The sequence below is a fragment of the Zootoca vivipara genome, chromosome 2 (genome assembly GCF_963506605.1).
Source record: "Zootoca vivipara chromosome 2, rZooViv1.1, whole genome shotgun sequence".
Classification (NCBI taxonomy): Eukaryota; Metazoa; Chordata; class Lepidosauria; order Squamata; family Lacertidae; genus Zootoca; species Zootoca vivipara.
Genome location: NC_083277.1, coordinates 44319912 through 44338275, shown reverse-complemented (window position 1 = coordinate 44338275; position 18364 = coordinate 44319912). Strand labels below are relative to the sequence as shown.

At 40.8% G+C, this 18364-nt stretch overlaps 1 protein-coding gene across 4 annotated transcripts in view; it reads left to right on the top strand.

Moving 5' to 3' along the window:
• CACNA2D3 (calcium voltage-gated channel auxiliary subunit alpha2delta 3) overlaps positions 1–18364 on the top strand; it is a 511446-nt gene that overhangs the window by 216886 nt on the left and 276196 nt on the right. For all 4 annotated transcript variants that reach the window (XM_060271434.1, XM_060271435.1, XM_060271432.1 and 1 more), the window contains exons 5-6: positions 1012–1174; positions 15390–15521. In XM_060271434.1, the coding sequence (XP_060127417.1) occupies positions 1012–1174; positions 15390–15521 (295 nt within the window). The remainder of the gene's footprint in view (positions 1–1011; positions 1175–15389; positions 15522–18364) is intronic.

Below are 18364 nucleotides of genomic sequence, written 5' to 3'. Positions count from 1 at the left end.
CAAAAACAGTTAACGGGTCTTCTAACGTTATATTTTCTTCATTATTTTATTTCAAATCCCCTATGAGTGAAAGATAACTGAGAGGTTAGTTTGCTCTGTATAGAGTTTGATAGAATTCTTGTTTGACCTAGGTCACACACAAAAAATCAACAATTTTTTTTAAAAAAATCTAAATTTCTTTTGCTTATCTTTTATTTCATGTCTGAAGAAAGGCTAAAGCCTATGCAGAAATCTGCAAATCTCTCTCCTTCAAATGCCATATCAGGGTATATACGCCTGTAGTAAAGAGGAAGGTAATTACACCACAAAAGGAACTCCCTTGGCTAAAAAATAATTGTAGGGCAAATCATTAAAAGAACGAATGCTTATACTTCAAAAATTGTTATTCAATACAAGTTAGGTTTAAATATAAAAGATGGATGTGCTTGTTGTACTGATGCTGAGCAAGTTGTGTGCTATTCCTTCGGCACCCACATTCAACTAGGTGCCATCTTTATGTGCAGTTGTGGATTGAACGTTAAATATTGAGCTCACAGAGCCAGTCTACACCTTGTTGTTGTTGGCGTGCAGCAATCATTTGTTCTGATGTAATTGTGAAACACTTGGTTTGGCTATGGGCTGTATGTTCAACATGTGAGATGATAAATATGATTGTGCCGTAGCCATTAGGTAAAAGCTGTGGCACAGAAAGGAGTTGATGGCTACAAGTCATGAAGTTTATATGCAAACACCCCCCTCCGATCATAAGCATTATACTTTTGGGGGCCAACGATGCAAGAGGTTTATTGTCTTTGTGTGCTGCTAGTGGGCTTCCCAAGAGGAACCTGATTGGGCACTGTTAGGAAATGGAGTGCTCAACTAGTTGGTCTAATCCACAAGGTTTCTTCTTACATTCTCGTCCGAATATTGTATATAGTAGGATGTAATGAATACTGAAACAGTGCATAAACATGCTTTTAGTATTTAAGAGTGCTGTTTTGGTAATGTCATTACTGGATTTCTTTTTTTCAGTATGAATATTTCAATGCCGTCCTCATTAATGAGCGGGATGAAGATGGGAACTTCTTAGAACTGGGGAAGGAATTCATCCTAGAACCAAACGACCATTTTAATAACTTGCCTGTGAATGTTACCCTGAGTGATGTCCAAGTGCCAACCAACATGTACAACAAAGGTAAGTGGAAGTACTCCATTGTGTGACATTAAAGCTGCTTCTTCATGCAAGAAAGTAGTTTGATAAAGCTAGTCATTGTGAGAGTTTAAGTGATGCTAAAAGAGGCTTCTGGGAACCAATATATTAAAGTCCAACACCTTTGTAGAAAATCAAAATACAGCTAATAAATATAAAGCAATTCATGAGAAAGTACATTTATCAATCCTGTTCTAAATAAGGGGGAAATAATCAAATTCTGTTTTAAGTGGTGACTTCTGGGTGCTGCTCTATCACCCAAGCTAGATATTGCTGTATACTTTTGGTGCATTTTTTATTTCTGAAGCTGCCCCCCCCCCGCCATCCCTTTGTATTGCAGTGAGTTTCTAGAAAATGCAGGAAAAGATTTTATCCGTGTTACCAGAATTATTGAGTTTTTTTCCTTGAGAGATGGTAAAGTCCGCGAATATTTTCAGGCATTCCTGTCAGCGGGGGATATGTTTTACTTCAGCTCAACTGACAAATATAAAGCAAACAATATGTTGCCGAAAATTTGAAGCTGTGCTATCAAGTTTTTATATCAAAACATATGGATCGCACAAAATGTAGGACGGGAAATTCAATCATGTGAAGAAAGACATTGAGAAAACTTGACTAATTTCCAATCATTATATTGCAGCGAATGATACTCATTCACACCGTATAAAGTGACAAGTTATGTATCTATATGACATTTTAAATGGACCAGTTTTGCTGGTACCATTCTGTCAGATACAGGAATGCAACTCTGCAAAGGAAAGAAAAAGAAAAAGTTGGGATCTTTTGTTTCCCCACTCTGTAATCCATCTGTCTGCTAATCTGAAACAAAACCAGCGTTGGAACAAAAGTTTAAGGGAAAATATTAACGTTGGGTTTCTATAGCACATTAACAATTCTTACTTCATTTATCATCCCAACAATCCTCGGAGCAATCCTGAGGGCCTATTCAGTTATTACATTCTGGGGAGAGCGCTTGACCCAGTATGAGCTTTGGCTGTATGTGTGTCCCTTTCCCTGTGGAGATAAAGTAATGGAGAAGCTGAGTTATACTGCATTTAGTGGAACACAGCATTTCTAGACACCTGGTTAATGTTGCTCTGTATTCTGAGGACAGATCAGGTGCTTAGGGAGAGTCTGAGTTATACTCAGTTCATTCATGTTCACTTGACACTTGCTCTCATTGCTAGGTGGAATGGGGAGGAATGTGAGAGGCAGTTCTCCTCCCAAACAAAATGACTGTGCAGGCCCCAAAGCGATGTCATTGGCAATCTAGCGATATCATGGCTAGATGTTTCCTCAGAAGCGGTGTGTGCAGTTTGCTTAATATCAACACAGGTCTTTCACCTTTTCAATGTACACTTCGGATGGCTAGGCGGCTAGTCGTCACAGAGCTGAATTTGTTGTCCTTCACAGCATAGCTGTCAAGTTTTCCCTTTTCACATGAGGAAGCCTATTCAGCATAAGGGAATTTCCTTTAAAAAAAAGGGAGAACTTGACAGCTATGCTTCACAGTCGCCAATGTTTAGAATGGCATTCAATTAGGTTTTGCTCAGAGTAAAGCCATAGAAGTTAATGGCCCTAACTTAGTCATGCTCATTATTATCACCATTATCGCTATGATAGCTCTGCACTGGGCTCCTCTCCTCCACAACAACTTTGGAACAATCCATGCTGCTGGGCATGCAGCAGAAGGAGCAAAGGGTTGTCATAACCCCTCCCTCCCTCCCTCCTTCAATTGAGGCCTGTCTCAAGCACCTGCCTGTTCCTTTGAAAGAGGATTAGTCAAATTTACAGAGGACAAGGCTACCCACACCTACCAGCCATTATGGATATGTTCTACCTTCACTGTCAAAGGCCTCTGAATATCAGTTACTGGGAATCGTACGGGAGATAACTGTTGAACCCAGGTTCTGCTAATGGGCATCTGGTTGGTCACTGTGAGAACGGGATGCTAGACTAGATGGGCCATTGTACAGATGGCTATTTAATGGTATGGTGGGGCCAAACAGAATTGGAACACTGGTGTTGCAGTAGATATTTTCTAATCCTACCCCCACTGCAGTCCCAATCCAGATTCCCCCTTGAATCTGCTACTGGTGTGAGAAGGACAGCTTCTACTGAGGGGAATGATAGTTTGTCTTCAAGTGCAAATGGTAAACATAGGAGTGGGGACAGGATTTTAGCATCATACATCTGACAGGAGTTAAAAGGAATGCAGCTGCAGGTATCTTGCCCACAGATAATTTAGTTTGGGAGAATGACTTTTTTACCTGCTACTGATTTCCTATTCAGGATGGCAATTTTGTTTCTTGGGTTTTTTGTTTTTTTAACAGCTAAGATGGGAACAGGGGCCACATACATAACAAGTATATTTCTCACACTTTCCTTTCCTTTGGGCAGTAGAACAAAAACCACTCAGAAAACAACTAAGTACAGTGAAACAGATAGGGTTGTATCGTATTATTTTGTTACGTTATGTGCTTAAAAACACACAACAACTTTACAAAGACTGGATTCCCACCCCCAGTTCAGATCTCTGTGGGACATGCATTTGTAGTTTGACTTTGTCATTTGCTTCTCCCAGCTCAGCAGTTGTGGTGATGGTAGACTCAAAACTTTTTGAAAGTGAACTTAAAACATCTCTTAATTTTTATGGCCCAGTGAGAGGGAGAGAAGGCCACGTTGGAGGGGGGGGGGAATGTAACCCCATCTCATGGCTTTCTCTGGCTCCCCTGCACACTATGAGTTGATTTGCTGAAAGTTGATAAATGCAAACTGTAATCAATGCTCTGATTGCCTTGGAGAAGAAGTTCTTCTGAGTGTATAGAGCCTTCTCAAAAATATATTGCAATGTGATGAACCACAGCCACTTTTGATGAAGTAGGGTTTTTTCAATTTGCCACTTAAAAGGAGCTATGAATATCATTCAGTCATACTTCCCTAGCAGCTCTTTCCAAGTGACTGTCAAGCTAAGATTACCTATTTTCTAAGATATTATAACTAGAAATTTTTCATCCCTTGAATGATGCATATTGATTGTAGTCTATCTCTATATATATCTATCTTCCTGCCTAGTAGTGAAAACCTGAAATAAAATTTCACATGTCACCGCTGTGTTTAATTTGTTAGCTTTCATGGCTGATAAGCCTTTATGCACCATGGAGCTGAAAAGACCTGTATGCTGGACACCAGATTTTTGAAAATGGACATAGCGGCATGCAACCTTGTACTTCTCTTCATCTATGAAACAGTAAAATAAGTTTGCTGTTAGATTGTGTGCGACTTGGAATAGCAATTGCACCTTGTATCTTAGGCAGGGGACTCCCCTCCCCAGCTAAGTAATTTCATTTATGCAAGATTTTTATAATAGTATTATACTCTCAAGGGGCTCGTGAGGCAGGCCTGATGATGTCACAAGCATAAACAGAGGGGAGGAATGGGAAGCCACAAAATCCACGAAAGAAAAGTTTAGGTGCACAGAAATAGGTTTATTGAGCCAAAAAATGTTCTGCAACAAAATTGGAAGCTAAGACTCAAGGTGGTTGTGCCTATGAGTGATATATTTCTAAATAAACTCACGTCTGTGCCCCCATGTTGTAATTTTGAAATCAAACGTTGACCCTAGCAAGTAAAACAAAAAGATCATGCGGGTATTTCAGATCTCATTGTGGCTGTGTCATATGATCTGTTTGGTACAGTATGTTCAGTTCATTGAGAAACAGCATATAAACAAAGGGGGCAAAACAAAGGGGCTGGAAAAATGCAGTAGGCAACCAAAAGGCACTGTGTCTCTCAGCAACAATGCCCCCATCCCAGCTTATCTTGTTTGGTAAAAGAGGTGAGTGGGATGTGCAGTAGCCCTAATTCTAGGCATTAGTTACATGTTGGGGAGATACTGGTGGGGAGATACCAGCAGCACTTTGTAGAAATGGCCTATAATGTAAATTGAGTGCACCATGTATTGATGTTTTCCAGCACCAGCTTTCTTTCAACAAGTGATCTAATCTTTTCGCAAGCAGGAATAGATTTTTATTTGTATTCCACAGAGCTATTTTCTTTGAGGCACCATTATTTATAATAGCTTCCCTCCAAGCCTGCGTCCCTGCAAAACTGCTCCATTGTTTAAATTGATAGCCTGCTTGTTCACAGTTCACTGCTGTGGATTTTTCAGCCGCAGTCCCTACACCAGTGACAAAGTGGCTGAGCTCCGGGGATGGGCTTAATGAAATAAATATTTTTACACCGTACATCTGAAGAGTTCTCATCGGAAGGATGTTTCATTTGTTTCTGTTTTGTTTGTTTTTTAAATCTACCCCTTGTCCAGTTTATTATTGTGATCCATCCACCCTGGGAATGTTTACAGCAAATGCCACAATAAAAATTCAATAAATAAATAAATAAATAAATAAATAAATAAATAAATAAATAAATAGAGTGCAATCCTTGGTAGGAGGGCACATATATCTGGACTAGAGGTATTGCTTTCAGTATGAATAACGGAATACCATTTTGCCCTTTAAACCAAAATCAGATGCAATAACTGTCATGAAAATATGCATTTGGGAGCTAGTCTAAACCTTTGCACTCAATGGCAAATGACGTCATAATCAGTACTTTCTGAAGTCCTTTGGGATTGGCCATGCCAGGCTTACATTCAGATGGTTGTGAGGCAAATGTAAATATTACAGCATTTATTTATAGTATAGAAGGAAGGTTTAAAGATCTACAAAAGATACATGCACACTTTTTCTTAAGCACTTATTCCATGGTGGGATTTCTTCACTCTGTTATCTTACAATAGTGTAATTATACATTTCTCCTTTCTATATAAAACAGATCACACTTTGGAACTATCTTGGAAAAAGAAAAGAAAAAAGATGCCCTCTACTTGCTTAGCGTTAATACTTAGCTGAAGTGTACAACATTTAAAAACTAGGTTTGAGAATTTACAAATTCTTTCTCTCTTTCTCTCTCTTTCTTCTTTTCTTTTTTAGATTATCCAAACTTTTTTGTTCTTTTTATTTTTACTTTGACACAATTCAAAATGAGTTCTATTTAGGCACTAAACTTAATTTCTCCGAATTTGTAGTATCCTGAGCTCTTCTATTATTAATTAATTAATTAAGTTTGTATACCACCCTATACCTACAGGTCTCAGGTTGGTTGCAACATAAAATCACAATATAGAAGCACAAAATACATTATATAAAAAAACCCGAATCTGTGCAATGTGCAGTATTTCTAGAAATAAATTAAGCAGTTCATACAGCACAATGCTTTATTTATTCAGAAATAACTAAAATCAGTTTTGTGAGTTCTATAAAACTAGCCATGGTACATTGGGTTGCAAGCTTAATTTCAGTCTTTTAGAATTCTATTTTTATATACTTCCCCCAAATCAAAAGCTGGAAGCTCATTATATCTGACCACAGTGCCCTTATTTACCAAAGGAATGTGGTGTTTTGTAAGAGGGCTTGTGTTAAAGCAATGCAAAACAGTCCACCTGGGTAGGTGATTACAAAAGCACCAATTAAAGCCCAGATGAAGATATCATGAAGCAACTCCTCCCATGGACCTTTTTTCAAATCAGGAAGCATTGGCAGCCAGGAAGGCTGTGGAGCACAGCATAAATGTTTACTGAAAGAGTAGCTAACCTGTGGCCTTCCAGATGTTGTTGGACTACAACTCTCATAATTCCTGAGCATGGTTTTAATGCATGAAGAGTTTCATGTGAACCCCTTACGTTAGAAATCATTGGATCCTGAATGGAAGATAGATAGATATTTATTACGGCCATTGGCCCATCACACAACAATTCCCATACCAACATATATGTACCTTAAACCTCCAAATTTAAAACAGCCAAGAACTTACAAAAAACAAACAAACAAAAAACAAAAGACCAACAACATACAATACAATAAATTTGCAACATAAACATTGCCCTCTGCTCATAAATTAATAAAAGACATCAATGATGATATCACCTAATTACATCCTAAAACATAAATCATGGTTTAAAAGAGTTATCCGAGCCATACAGGAGTCCGTTTTTCTTCTTTAGGGATAGGACGCTGATCAAGAATCTGGCAACCGTGAGTGATCTTAAGGGGATCCTGAATGGAATGTGTTAAGTCCCTGAGCCATGGGTGCTGTATTTCCTTAAAGACCAAATCCAAGAGAACAAAGCAATATTGGTCTGATGGGAGCCTTGAAGCTTAGTTCTATGACTCCATGATCTCTGTTAGGTTTTGGGGGGTATTGAAAGTACCTTTGTGTAGTCTGGTGCCTTGAGGTTGGTACACATGCTTTAGCCAGGGGCTTTTGTGAGGGATGGGAGAAAAGTTGCTGCGGCCATTTCCAGATTGGTGCAGCAGAGAATCCTGAAGACTGGTGCCCTTAGAAGATCCATGGGATTTTGATTCTATGAATGGGAAACCTCCGAGCCTGCCCTTGGTGCAAAACACCCTGCTTCTGGGATTTCTGCTGGCTACTGCCAGCATTGTGTCTCAGCCATCACGTGCAGCTTTGGGACTCCACTATGGCAGAGCCATTCCACCAGTGGTGCTCTTTCCACCAGCAGAAGCTGGAAGAGAGGAGGGTGTATGTTGTCCTATAGTACCCTGTGGCTGAAAACAGGCTATTCTACACGAAATGCCCAATGTGGAAGCAGCCCTAGAAGCAGAGAATCTGAAACATTATGTTAATGAATACATTATGGAAAGGACAATCTGAGCAACGTAATTTTTTCAAGGTTAATTAGGCTTTGTTTCTACAATACTGGATCCAGGCAAGAGCCGGATAAATTTTAACACAAGATTTGTTAGATATGATGTAAGGTTCCATACCTGGTGTGGTGAAACTAAATTGAGTTATTAATGGGTTCTGCAGAGCTCCTTGGCTGGGTCCCATGACCTGAAGGCTGTTGCAAGTTGCTTGAGCCAAGAGGAGAGAGGGAGGGAGGGAATCTAGAGTCTGGGTTAAGGGGACTTCACTATTAACACACACTCTGAAGATCTTAAACCATGTGGGGAAGGTGATCATTTAATATACCCTTGCCCAGAGCACAACGACAGAAGCGGGCTCTTCATTCAGAGCCCTCTAGCTTTTTATTCAGGCCGGATCCCAAACCCACTCTGCCCAGCTATTCTAATTCTGCTCAGGACTCTGGCTCCATCCCTGATATATGCTGTGGAGCTCATAAGCAATTTAATGCGAAACAAAATCTGTACCCAGATGAATTCAAAACATTGGTATAGTTTTTGGATGGGAAACAAAAATTAGGCTGAAAATAACTCCTTATCACCATTTGAGACTACTTCCCATGCTAACAATTGCATCTAGAGAAGCACTCCCACAAATCACTCCTCTGTCAACATTTGCAACATGGGGAGGATTTATTAGCCTGTCACCAAAGAGACAGACATGAGCATGCTTAACTATTCCCAGATTCTTGGCATATTCATGTTTGTCTCAGGAGTAAACACATAAACTGTCTCCATACTGTAATTTTAGCCACACAATATGGGCAAATCAGTCTGGGAATCAGGTCTCAGGAGCAAATCTTTAGAGTTTCATCTCCACAGAAAGTGGTATCATGATGAGGCTAGGAGGTCATGGGTAATTTTCACATATGACGTCTGATTAGTCTGGAGGATTCAAGACTGAGGGGAGACATGATCACTGTCTTCAAAATATTTGAGGGGTTGGCATGCAGTATATGAAGGTTTGTCCTCTGTGCCTCCAGAGGCAGGACGAGAAATGACAGGGAAACAGACTTTGGCTAAGCATTAGGAGAAACCTCCTAACATTAAGAGCTGTAGGAAAAGACTGCCTTGGGAGGTGATGAGTTTCCCTTCACTAGAAGCATATACGCAGATGCTTAGAATCATAGTTTTAGAGATGAATGGGACCATGAGGGTCATCTAATCCAGCCCCCTGAAGGACAGGAATCTTTTGCCCAACGTGGGGCTTGAACCCATGACCTCTGAGCTACTGACTGAGCTACCTAGGTCCTGCTTGCAGCCTTACCATCGACATCTGGTTGGACACTGTGAGAGCAGGATGGACCACTGACCTGATCCAACAGGATCTTCTCATGTTCTTATGGATGTAATTGCATCCTGCACTGAACAGGAAATTGGACTACATAACTTCCAGCTGTCCCTTCCAGCTCCAACATTCTGTAATAATTTAGGCACCCTTAAAAAAGCGAGGAGCACCCTATTTTGGGGGGGAGTGGGGGGCACAATGATGGAACCAGTGATTATAAGTTTTCAAAAGCACAGTTGCATTAAGGCAGCATTTCTCAACCGCTGTTCCGCGGCACACTAGTGTGCCGCGAGACGCTGGCTGGTGTGCCGCGGCGTGCGGCGACGAGAAGGGCGATTTGCATTGTCACGTGCCTGGCGGCCGCCAATATTCACCACTAACCCGCCGGAAAGGAAGCCGGCCGGGTCACGACGCGGGGTGAGCGCAGCTCTCAACAGTCACCACCATGGGAGGGTGGTTTTAGACAAACTTAAAGAAGCTGGCTGGATGAGCTCAACCTGAAACTTGCTGAGCAAAGGATTGTGCTGGCAGAGAAATCAGCGGCTTGTGAAGCCTTATTACAGGAGATTGCAACCAACACAGCAATTGGCAAGTGTTTCTTACAGTCATAATTATATAGTCAATATAGGGCGGCACAGAGTTAAATTTTTTAACTTTTTTAATGGTGGTGTGCCTCGTGATTTTTTTCATGGAACAAGTGTGCCTTGGCCCAAAAAAGGTTGAGAAACACTGCATTAAGGCACAACAGGGCTACTCTGAATGTAAAGAATACAACTGACTCATTATTCTTTCAGTGATCTTGGAGTGCATGGTAGCAACTAGAGCTACCTACTGCTGAAACAAATGAGATGGGGGCGTGGGGACACAGATGCCAGCCACGAATAAAGCCGATCTTGATTAAGTGCTTTTCCAGGTCATCCAGGGGCTGTCTATGTAAAACTCCAGATGTTCAGGCAATTCATAGTGAACTGGAGACATTTCTAAAACTTATGCTACTGATTCCTGTGAGCGTATGTGCAGCTGTGCATAGCTTCAGCACATTCTGATGCCTTAAAACCTGGCTGTATGCAGCACTGTCACAGTTTGCCACATACATCAAAATCATCTTGATGAAGTATGTCTGGACAACATAGTCTGCCAATTTATCCAGACTCATGAACATTACAAATTTGTGTCTGGGCAATAATTAATTCTGTTCCATTTCATGCTGCAATTAGAACAAAAAGCACGCGAACTCTTAAACTTTCTTATTTCCATAGCCTAGCAATAAACCCGAGTTTCCACAGAAATTTAAACGCTATTATGAACACACACACACACACACTGCAGAGTGTCATGTAAAAGGTAAAGGTAAAGAACCCCTGGACAGTTAAGTCCAGTCAAAGGTGACTATGGGGTTGTGGTGCTCATCTCGCTCTCAGGCCGAGGGAGCCAGCATTTGTCCATAGACAGCTTTTCGAGTCATGTGGCCAGCATGACCAAACCGCTTCTGGCGCAACGGAACACCGTGAAGAAAGCCAGAGAGCATGGAAACGCCATGTATCTTGGATATGACAGATCAGTCTCCGTTTTCTCCCAAAAGCTCCCTGTTTTGGCCTTGACTGCTAAGAGCTGGCCAGGTATGGGTTTGTGGGGAGACGAGACTACTACTCTCCAGCCCCTGTTAAAATTGTTCTGCTTGTAAACTCTTCATTGTACATCTCTTTGTGGATAGCATGTGTGTGATACTGTGTAAAGCTTGAGTTAAGACTATCTGGAATTTAAGGCACATTATTTGGAAATGTGCTTTATTTTTGACCTATCTTTTGGAACGCGTAATGCTTGTGGAAACGGGGCTTTGCCTATCATTTTATTATAGTTTATTATTATTATTATTATTATTATTATTATTATTAAATTAAACTGTCCTTCAAATATTTCAGGGTGGTTCACAAGATAGAAATGCAGGGTAAAAGCACAAAATAAATAGTTAAAACAAACAATTTTAAATGGCCATAGAATATTAATCAACCGAAGAAATGTAAGAGCCAAGAAGTGTTGTCACTGAGCTTTCTTTTCCCTTTGTACATTCCATGGCATTGCATTTGTTCTGGCTGAATGCAGTCTTTGTCTCAGCTCTACCTCTTAGGGTCAATAATATCTATGACAACAACTTAATTGCTACATGCATTTGGACAATTATATTTCAGATTCCTGTCAGTGTACCTGTTTGTCCACAGGCACTGTTTATATTAAATATCAATAAAGAACCTGATAGCAACTGCAGAAATGGCACTAAAACAAATTGCACATTGCCACATATGTCTTATCAAAAGGGTGAAAGGAGAAAGCTTCCCCGGGGGGGGGGGTGTTATTGCAAAGGTTGTTGCCAGGAAACTTCTCTGAAAAAGGCTAATCAAGAGAGGCCTTTAAAGGACTGGCAGAAAAGCGAAATATACTTGCTTCATTTTGCTGGCATCTGACTATATTCCATGAAAGAAGGAGGATGATCTCCACCCTGCTTTGCATTATTACTGCTCCCAAAATAATTTTCACATTTCACATCTAAGTAGTAGAGGATACAGAGTACCCGTAAGATTAAGAAAAATGTTTCAGATAAAGCAATGGCAATTTAAGGAATTCATGGAAGTGGAATATAGAATGAATAGTGAAGTCTTCTGCATAGTGTTATAAGAGCTGCTGTGAAATTCTAATCATGACAAATGGTTGGGATTTTAATAGTCTTTTTCAACATCATCTTTTACATACCCAGGAGGCTTGATCTCCATATTCTACAGGTTGAGTAGGTATAATCTGGTCATTTTAAGAGTCAGTGTAATCCAGAGAATATAGAACTTGACTTGGTCATGTTCTGTGGACCTGGATCTGTGTTCATTCTCTGGCTTGGAAAATGATTTATTGGATAGCCTAGGGTAAATTATCCTCCCCTAGGTAATCTTTTTTCCACTTACATTTTGAAATGTTCGCAGGAAACCAGCCAATAGTTTCCATTCCATTTATTTTAAAAAACATATAGCTTGTTTTCAGTTATTTTGATTCTTACGGTAGGTGACAGCAAAATAATAACGCAAGTAGGTTTATAAAAATGCAATGATGGAAATTTAAAAGTAAGCAATTATAGCCTACGAGTAGCACAAGAATCAAAAGCAAAGCAAAGCAAATGCCGCTTCCTCATTTCCCTTATCCATTGTTTTAAAAGAAGGATCTTTGCAGCTATCCTAAAATGCCCAAGCGGATAGAAATGACTTTCTTTTTCACCTTACCACAGGTGAGAAGCCACCACCCAAAACACCCTGTTCTACATAGAGGTCAATTTTACATCTAGTGGTGGTGTCTGAGGCAGCATCCGCAACAAACCTTTCCCCACTCCAGCAGCAACATTTAAAACTACAGTAGCGTGAAAGAGAAATCTTCCTTCCTGCTCCATTGTTAGATAAATGGTGTGCCGTTTCCCTTGTGATAGGGAAGTGGAATGGAAAAGGCAAAATTGTTGCTTCCCTCCCCCCTTTTGCAAGAGAGCAGAGCAGGGTGAACTGTGCACCCTTTTCAGTTAGTGTAGGTGTGAAAGACAAAGACAAAGACCTTTGTTCTCAGCTTCCAAAGGTGAGAAATGTGGCAGCTGTTTCCCTCCAAAACACTTTCTTTTGTCCATGGTGCTGCTAGGAGAGAAGAAGACACAAGGATGACCCTCTCATATCCAGACATCTTATGCTGTCCCAGCATGGGTAGAGGGTATTCTTCCTGGGAACCACCACAAAATTTTAATGGCCTCATTTTGGCTTCAACTTCCTAAATGTAAAGTTTGGTGCTTTTAGTGATTAACATTTAGTTTGCTGTGGTAAGTGTGATTAAAGTAACAGGGAAAATATTTCACTACCTTATTTATTTTAGTATTGAAACAACCTGGCTTCAGCATTGTGTTCCAGCTGCAGTTTTCAAATCAATCCCAAGGGAAGCCCCACATGGAGTGCATTAAAGGTAAAGGTAAAGGGACTCCTGACCGTTAGGTCCAGTCGTGACCGACTCTGGGGTTGCACGCTCATCTCGCATTATTGGCCGAGGGAGCCAGCGTACAGCTTCCAGGTCATGTGGCCAGCATGACAAAGCCGCTTCTGGCAAACCAGAGCAGCACACGGAAACACCATTTACCTTCCCATTGTAGCGGTACCTATTTATCTACTTGCACTTTGAACTGCTAGGTTGGCAGGAGCTGGGACCGAGCAACGGGAGCTCACCCCGTCGCGGGGATTAGAACCGCTGACCTTCCGATCGGCAAGCCCTAGGCTCAGTGGTTTAGACCACAGCGCCACCCGTGTCCCGAGGTAACCAGTTCATGAATCACAGTGAGTAAACCAGGCTTCCTCAACCTCGGCCCTCCAGATGTTTTTGGCCTACAACTCCCATGATCCCTATCTAGCAGGACCAGTGGTCAGGGATGATGGGAATAGTAGTCTCAAAACATCTGGAGGGCCGAGGTTGAGGAAGCCTGGACTAAACTATGCCTGTATGGGAAAGGGCATATTTGGCAAACAAATCTATGCTGATAACAGGTACTTCTCACCACAGAGCTTACCTGAGCCCCCAATGAGAGAGAATTGATCTAGGAGCATCCCCAAACTATGTGCCTGCTCCTGAAAAAGAGTGACTTTTTCAACTCCTCAGTTCCCAGACCTGGGTACATCTGTATACAGCCTGCATAGGGTTGAAAATTTGGCTGTTGTGCTTCAACTAGTAAAAATCGGTAGTTTTTGTCTTTCCAAACTAATGATCCCTGACCTCTTAGCCAGGTTTGATTTCAGCTAGAACAATGGTTCCTGTCCAGGATATCTCTGGTATTGTTGGTTTTAATTTTTCATGCCCTCCCATATTTAGAAAAGCATGCCGCTCAAGGGAGACATGTCTTTTAAACAAAGTCTGCTCTGTTTTAATGAACAGCATGTGCTTGTAAATATAAATATTTAGATGAAAGCTTAGTTCAAAGATATGTAGCTCAGACAATTCCGCTGCTCCCTCCTCTCCTAGTATTTTCCTTGATGAATGTTAGTCCAGAAAACAATTCACCTCTTTTCCACTCCATTAAAATTACCCCATTAAACTAAGTCGATTGAGGTCAACCATTATTTTACACGTCATTGGAACTACTGTGCTGAACGCTTGGGCATGTGTTTCTCTGCATTGACATTGAGGAATTTTAAAGTCCCCCCTCCCGATAGTTATTTTTAGAAATTACTTTTAAAAGAGAGCCAGTGTGGTGTAGTGGTTAAGAGCAGTAGACTCGTAATCTGGTGAACCGGGTTCACGTCTCCGTTCCTCCACATGCAGCTGCTGGGTGACCTTGGGCTAGTCACACTTCTCTGAAGTCTCTCAGCCCCACCCACCTCACAGAGTGTCTGTTGTGGGGGTGGAAGGGAAAACGAGATTGTTAGCCGCTTTGAGACTCCTTCGGTTATATGCCAATAAAGGTGTTGAAATTGAAATTGACTCCTTCGGGTAGTGATAAAGCGAGATATCAAATCCAAACTCCTCCTCCTCCTCCTCCTCCTCCTCCTCCTCCTCCTCCTCCAACTCTTCTTTTCTGGCTAGATTGCTATAAGAATCTTTGTCAATTTCCCTCTACCCACCAACCCCAATGCCATCTCCACAGAAGGAAGATGGCAGGATCCCCAAGGACATGCTTTATGGGAAGCTGGGTGCAGGCAGTAGGGCTGTTGGCAGACCAACTCTGCATTACAAAGATTTCTGCAGTCATGACATGAAGGCTGACAACATTAACCCTGCCATATGGGAATCCCTTGCAGATGATTGCAATACCTGGAGACAGTCAGGTCATGTATCCACAGCAGTGACCAGAGGAGGAATGATCATTGGGAGGAGCACAGAGAAAAGAAACACCATAGTCTTGCTCTAGCAGCAATACTGGACACCTTGATCTGTCCCACCTGCAATAAAACATGTTTCTCCCATTTTGGTCTCTACAGCAATAGCAGGTGCTGTAACTCTCCAGCAGCTTGACTTTACCCCTGAAGGTGTGCTCTTCCATTTTCTTTCAAGACAGGCAGATGCCAACGCACAGCCGCTGGGGAAGATGTTCTTGGATGCTAATTACCCAACCAAAGTTCTCTCACACCTTCTCCTCCTTCTTTTTCAGATCCTGCTATTGTGAATGGAGTCTTTTGGTCGGAATCATTAAACAAAGTGTTTGTTGACAACTTTGACCGTGACCCTTCCCTTATATGGCAATATTTTGGAAGTGCAAAGGGCTTTTTTAGGCAATACCCAGGTAAGAAGAAATTTTGGGGAGGGGAATTGATTACCGCCACCCTGGTAAGAGTGTTCATTTTATTTGCTTTTGTTAGTGAAGTAGCTGTGGTACTCTACTCCTAAAGTGGCAATTTGGACAGTACTTGGCTGGAGTAAATTAATGCTCTTTGAAAAGGAAGATACACATTCTTGGCTTACTGTGTTCCAGTGAACTGACCCTTTCTTGACTCACCCTTCTGCTCTCATTCCATCCTCTGCTTGTACTGAGAAGCAGAAGCACATATGTCAAGGTATTGCTGGCATATTCCTTCTTGTTGACTGCTTCCTGGACTTAGGATCAGAGCAATTCATTCCAAGTTGAAATTGTTCTGAGTGTAAGCACCATTAGCTCAGTCATATACTCAAAGACCTTCCAAAGCAGCAAATAGTCTTCTTCTTTTTTCCCTTGGAGGAAGGAAACAGCTGAAACCCTTAGGATATATCTCCTACTGCAGCAACATTTGAATTTTTAATAGAAAGGAAGTTTTAATTTTGCTTGGGAATTTAGAAAGCATGACTTGAGGCTGTGGTAGTGCTGACACCGCAGCTGTGGCAATAAAAGCACATAAGTAAAAAATAATGATGTTAAACAGATAATTTTAGAGCACTTTAACTGTTTCCTGGTTTTCTTACATACAGTTAATATGATCACACCATTTCTTCTCTGCTGTCAAATATTTATTTTGCTAGCTGTTTTGATTGGTGTTTGTTCAAAAGGATGAAGCATTAGTAATGTGTTTTATTTTGCAGCCATTTATATCAAACAGAAATATGCAGTGCAATTATAGACTATGAGTGCTGTCAAACGTGGACTTAAAATTGCAAAAGCGTTGTTGGAAATGTAAAAAAAAATACTGTATTTTCTGCAGAAAGGAGAAATCCAGATTAAAAGAGGAAAATAATACTGGATGGCATTGTGATGCTAATGTGTGAGTGTTGTGAAAAACTTGTTTGCTTGAACAGCACCAGTCTCACAATAAACCATCCTATCTTGTGATAATAGAATGGCTTTGAGTTGGTAACTCTGTGTGTCCTCCTTTCAATAATTTGCAATTAAATCTCTGGAAATCCAGATCATAGTAACGTAAGTTCTGCGGCTTTCATTCTAAGGATTTATGTGGTGGGGTTACTTTTTTATCTTGGAAAGTGCATAGGAAACACAGCTATAAATTTCTTCTCAGTTCTGAATTCACTTGGTGACCATGGGCAAATATTATTCCTTAGCCTCAGTTTTTCATTTGAAATTTTTGATTACTAGGGGCTTACTGCAGAAGGTTCCTGTAGGTACAAATAAGCTATTTAGAACACTTTGGCATGCTAAAATGAAATTACCGTATTTATGTTGGACATAATCCAACCAAAATTAAGCATATTTTTTTTAAAAAAATCCAGTTCAAGTGTTAAATGGTTGCTTAAATTATTGTGATTTAAAAACATTTTGGCTGGATCATGTCTAGTATGTTGTTGTTGTTTAGTCATGTCCGACTCTTCGTGACCCCATGGACCATAGCACGCCAGGCACTCCTGTCTTCCACTGCCTCCAGCAGTTTGGTCAGACTCATGTTCATGGCTTCGAGAACACTAGTATAAGATTGCTCGTATAAGATTGCTAATGAATGAGAACTCTCTCATTGTTAATGATTCAGGCTGGAACACAGAAAGCCACTTTATGCTGAGTCAGATCCTTGGTCCTTCTAGCTCAGTACTGGTTCATCTAGCTTAATATTGTCTCCTCTAACTGGCAGCATCTTTCCAGGGTTTCAGGCAGGAGATACCATGGATTGAACTTGGCACCTTTTGTGTGCAAGGTAGATGTTCTATCACTGAGCTATGAACCTTATCCAATCCTTCTTCATCCTGTGGGTTATCAGGAGATTCATTTGGCTTCAAACTTTAAAAACAGCAACAGCCATATTGGTAGTCATCTTGAATTTGAGGTAGAACTTCATTGTTAGATCAATCAAAATTCAGTTTCAGTATCTCATCATACATAAAATCCAGCCTCAACAGCTAAGGCTACTTGAGCTGCCTACAAGCAATAAAAATGTACCTGTTTTAATAGCACTCCCTAAGCTGGGTTGCTTCACTGTGCGGCCTGACAGAGCCAAACCAGGTTAAAGCTTTCTAACATTGCTCTTTAATTCAGTTTTTTTTTTGGTGACTGACTCCTTAACCTGGCAGATTTCACTTCCTTGCAGTGTTATTTCCATTTCTTTTACATTTTGACACCGGAAAGCACCACAGTTCAGTTAAGCAGGAAATGTGTTTGATTATTCTCTAGTTGATATCCACATGTCACTAGGAAGGATCAAATAGGGTTCAAATTACTCTGTGATCAATGATAAAAACACTCATATGAATTCATCCTATAAGTTGCAACCCTAATGTGGTTTATTCTTTCCCTCCATCATGATTTGAAAACCAAGTGGGAACAGTGAATAAAAATGATGACGATAATGTCCATTAACATACTTTTCTATGATCCACTAATCAGAGACATTACCTCAGTATGATCATAGGACCTGTACCAAAATGTCTGGACACCCAGCCTGTGAGTAATACCATTAGGCATGATGACAGTAATCACTGCTGGCAAGTTAGTTTAGAGGAGGAACATTGGCACAACCTGGCTTTGCCAGTTCCCATCTTCTAGCGTAGTGAGTATCTTAATCACCCTGTGAAAGATCCTAACTGTGTTGTGGGAATGGCCTTTGTTCTAAATTCAGTTGTGAGGAATTATGCAATGTAGCTATTTCAATTATCATTCCCAACCCCAACAAAGAAAAAGCATTTAGCCAGTCTGGACAGTGAATAAGAATACCA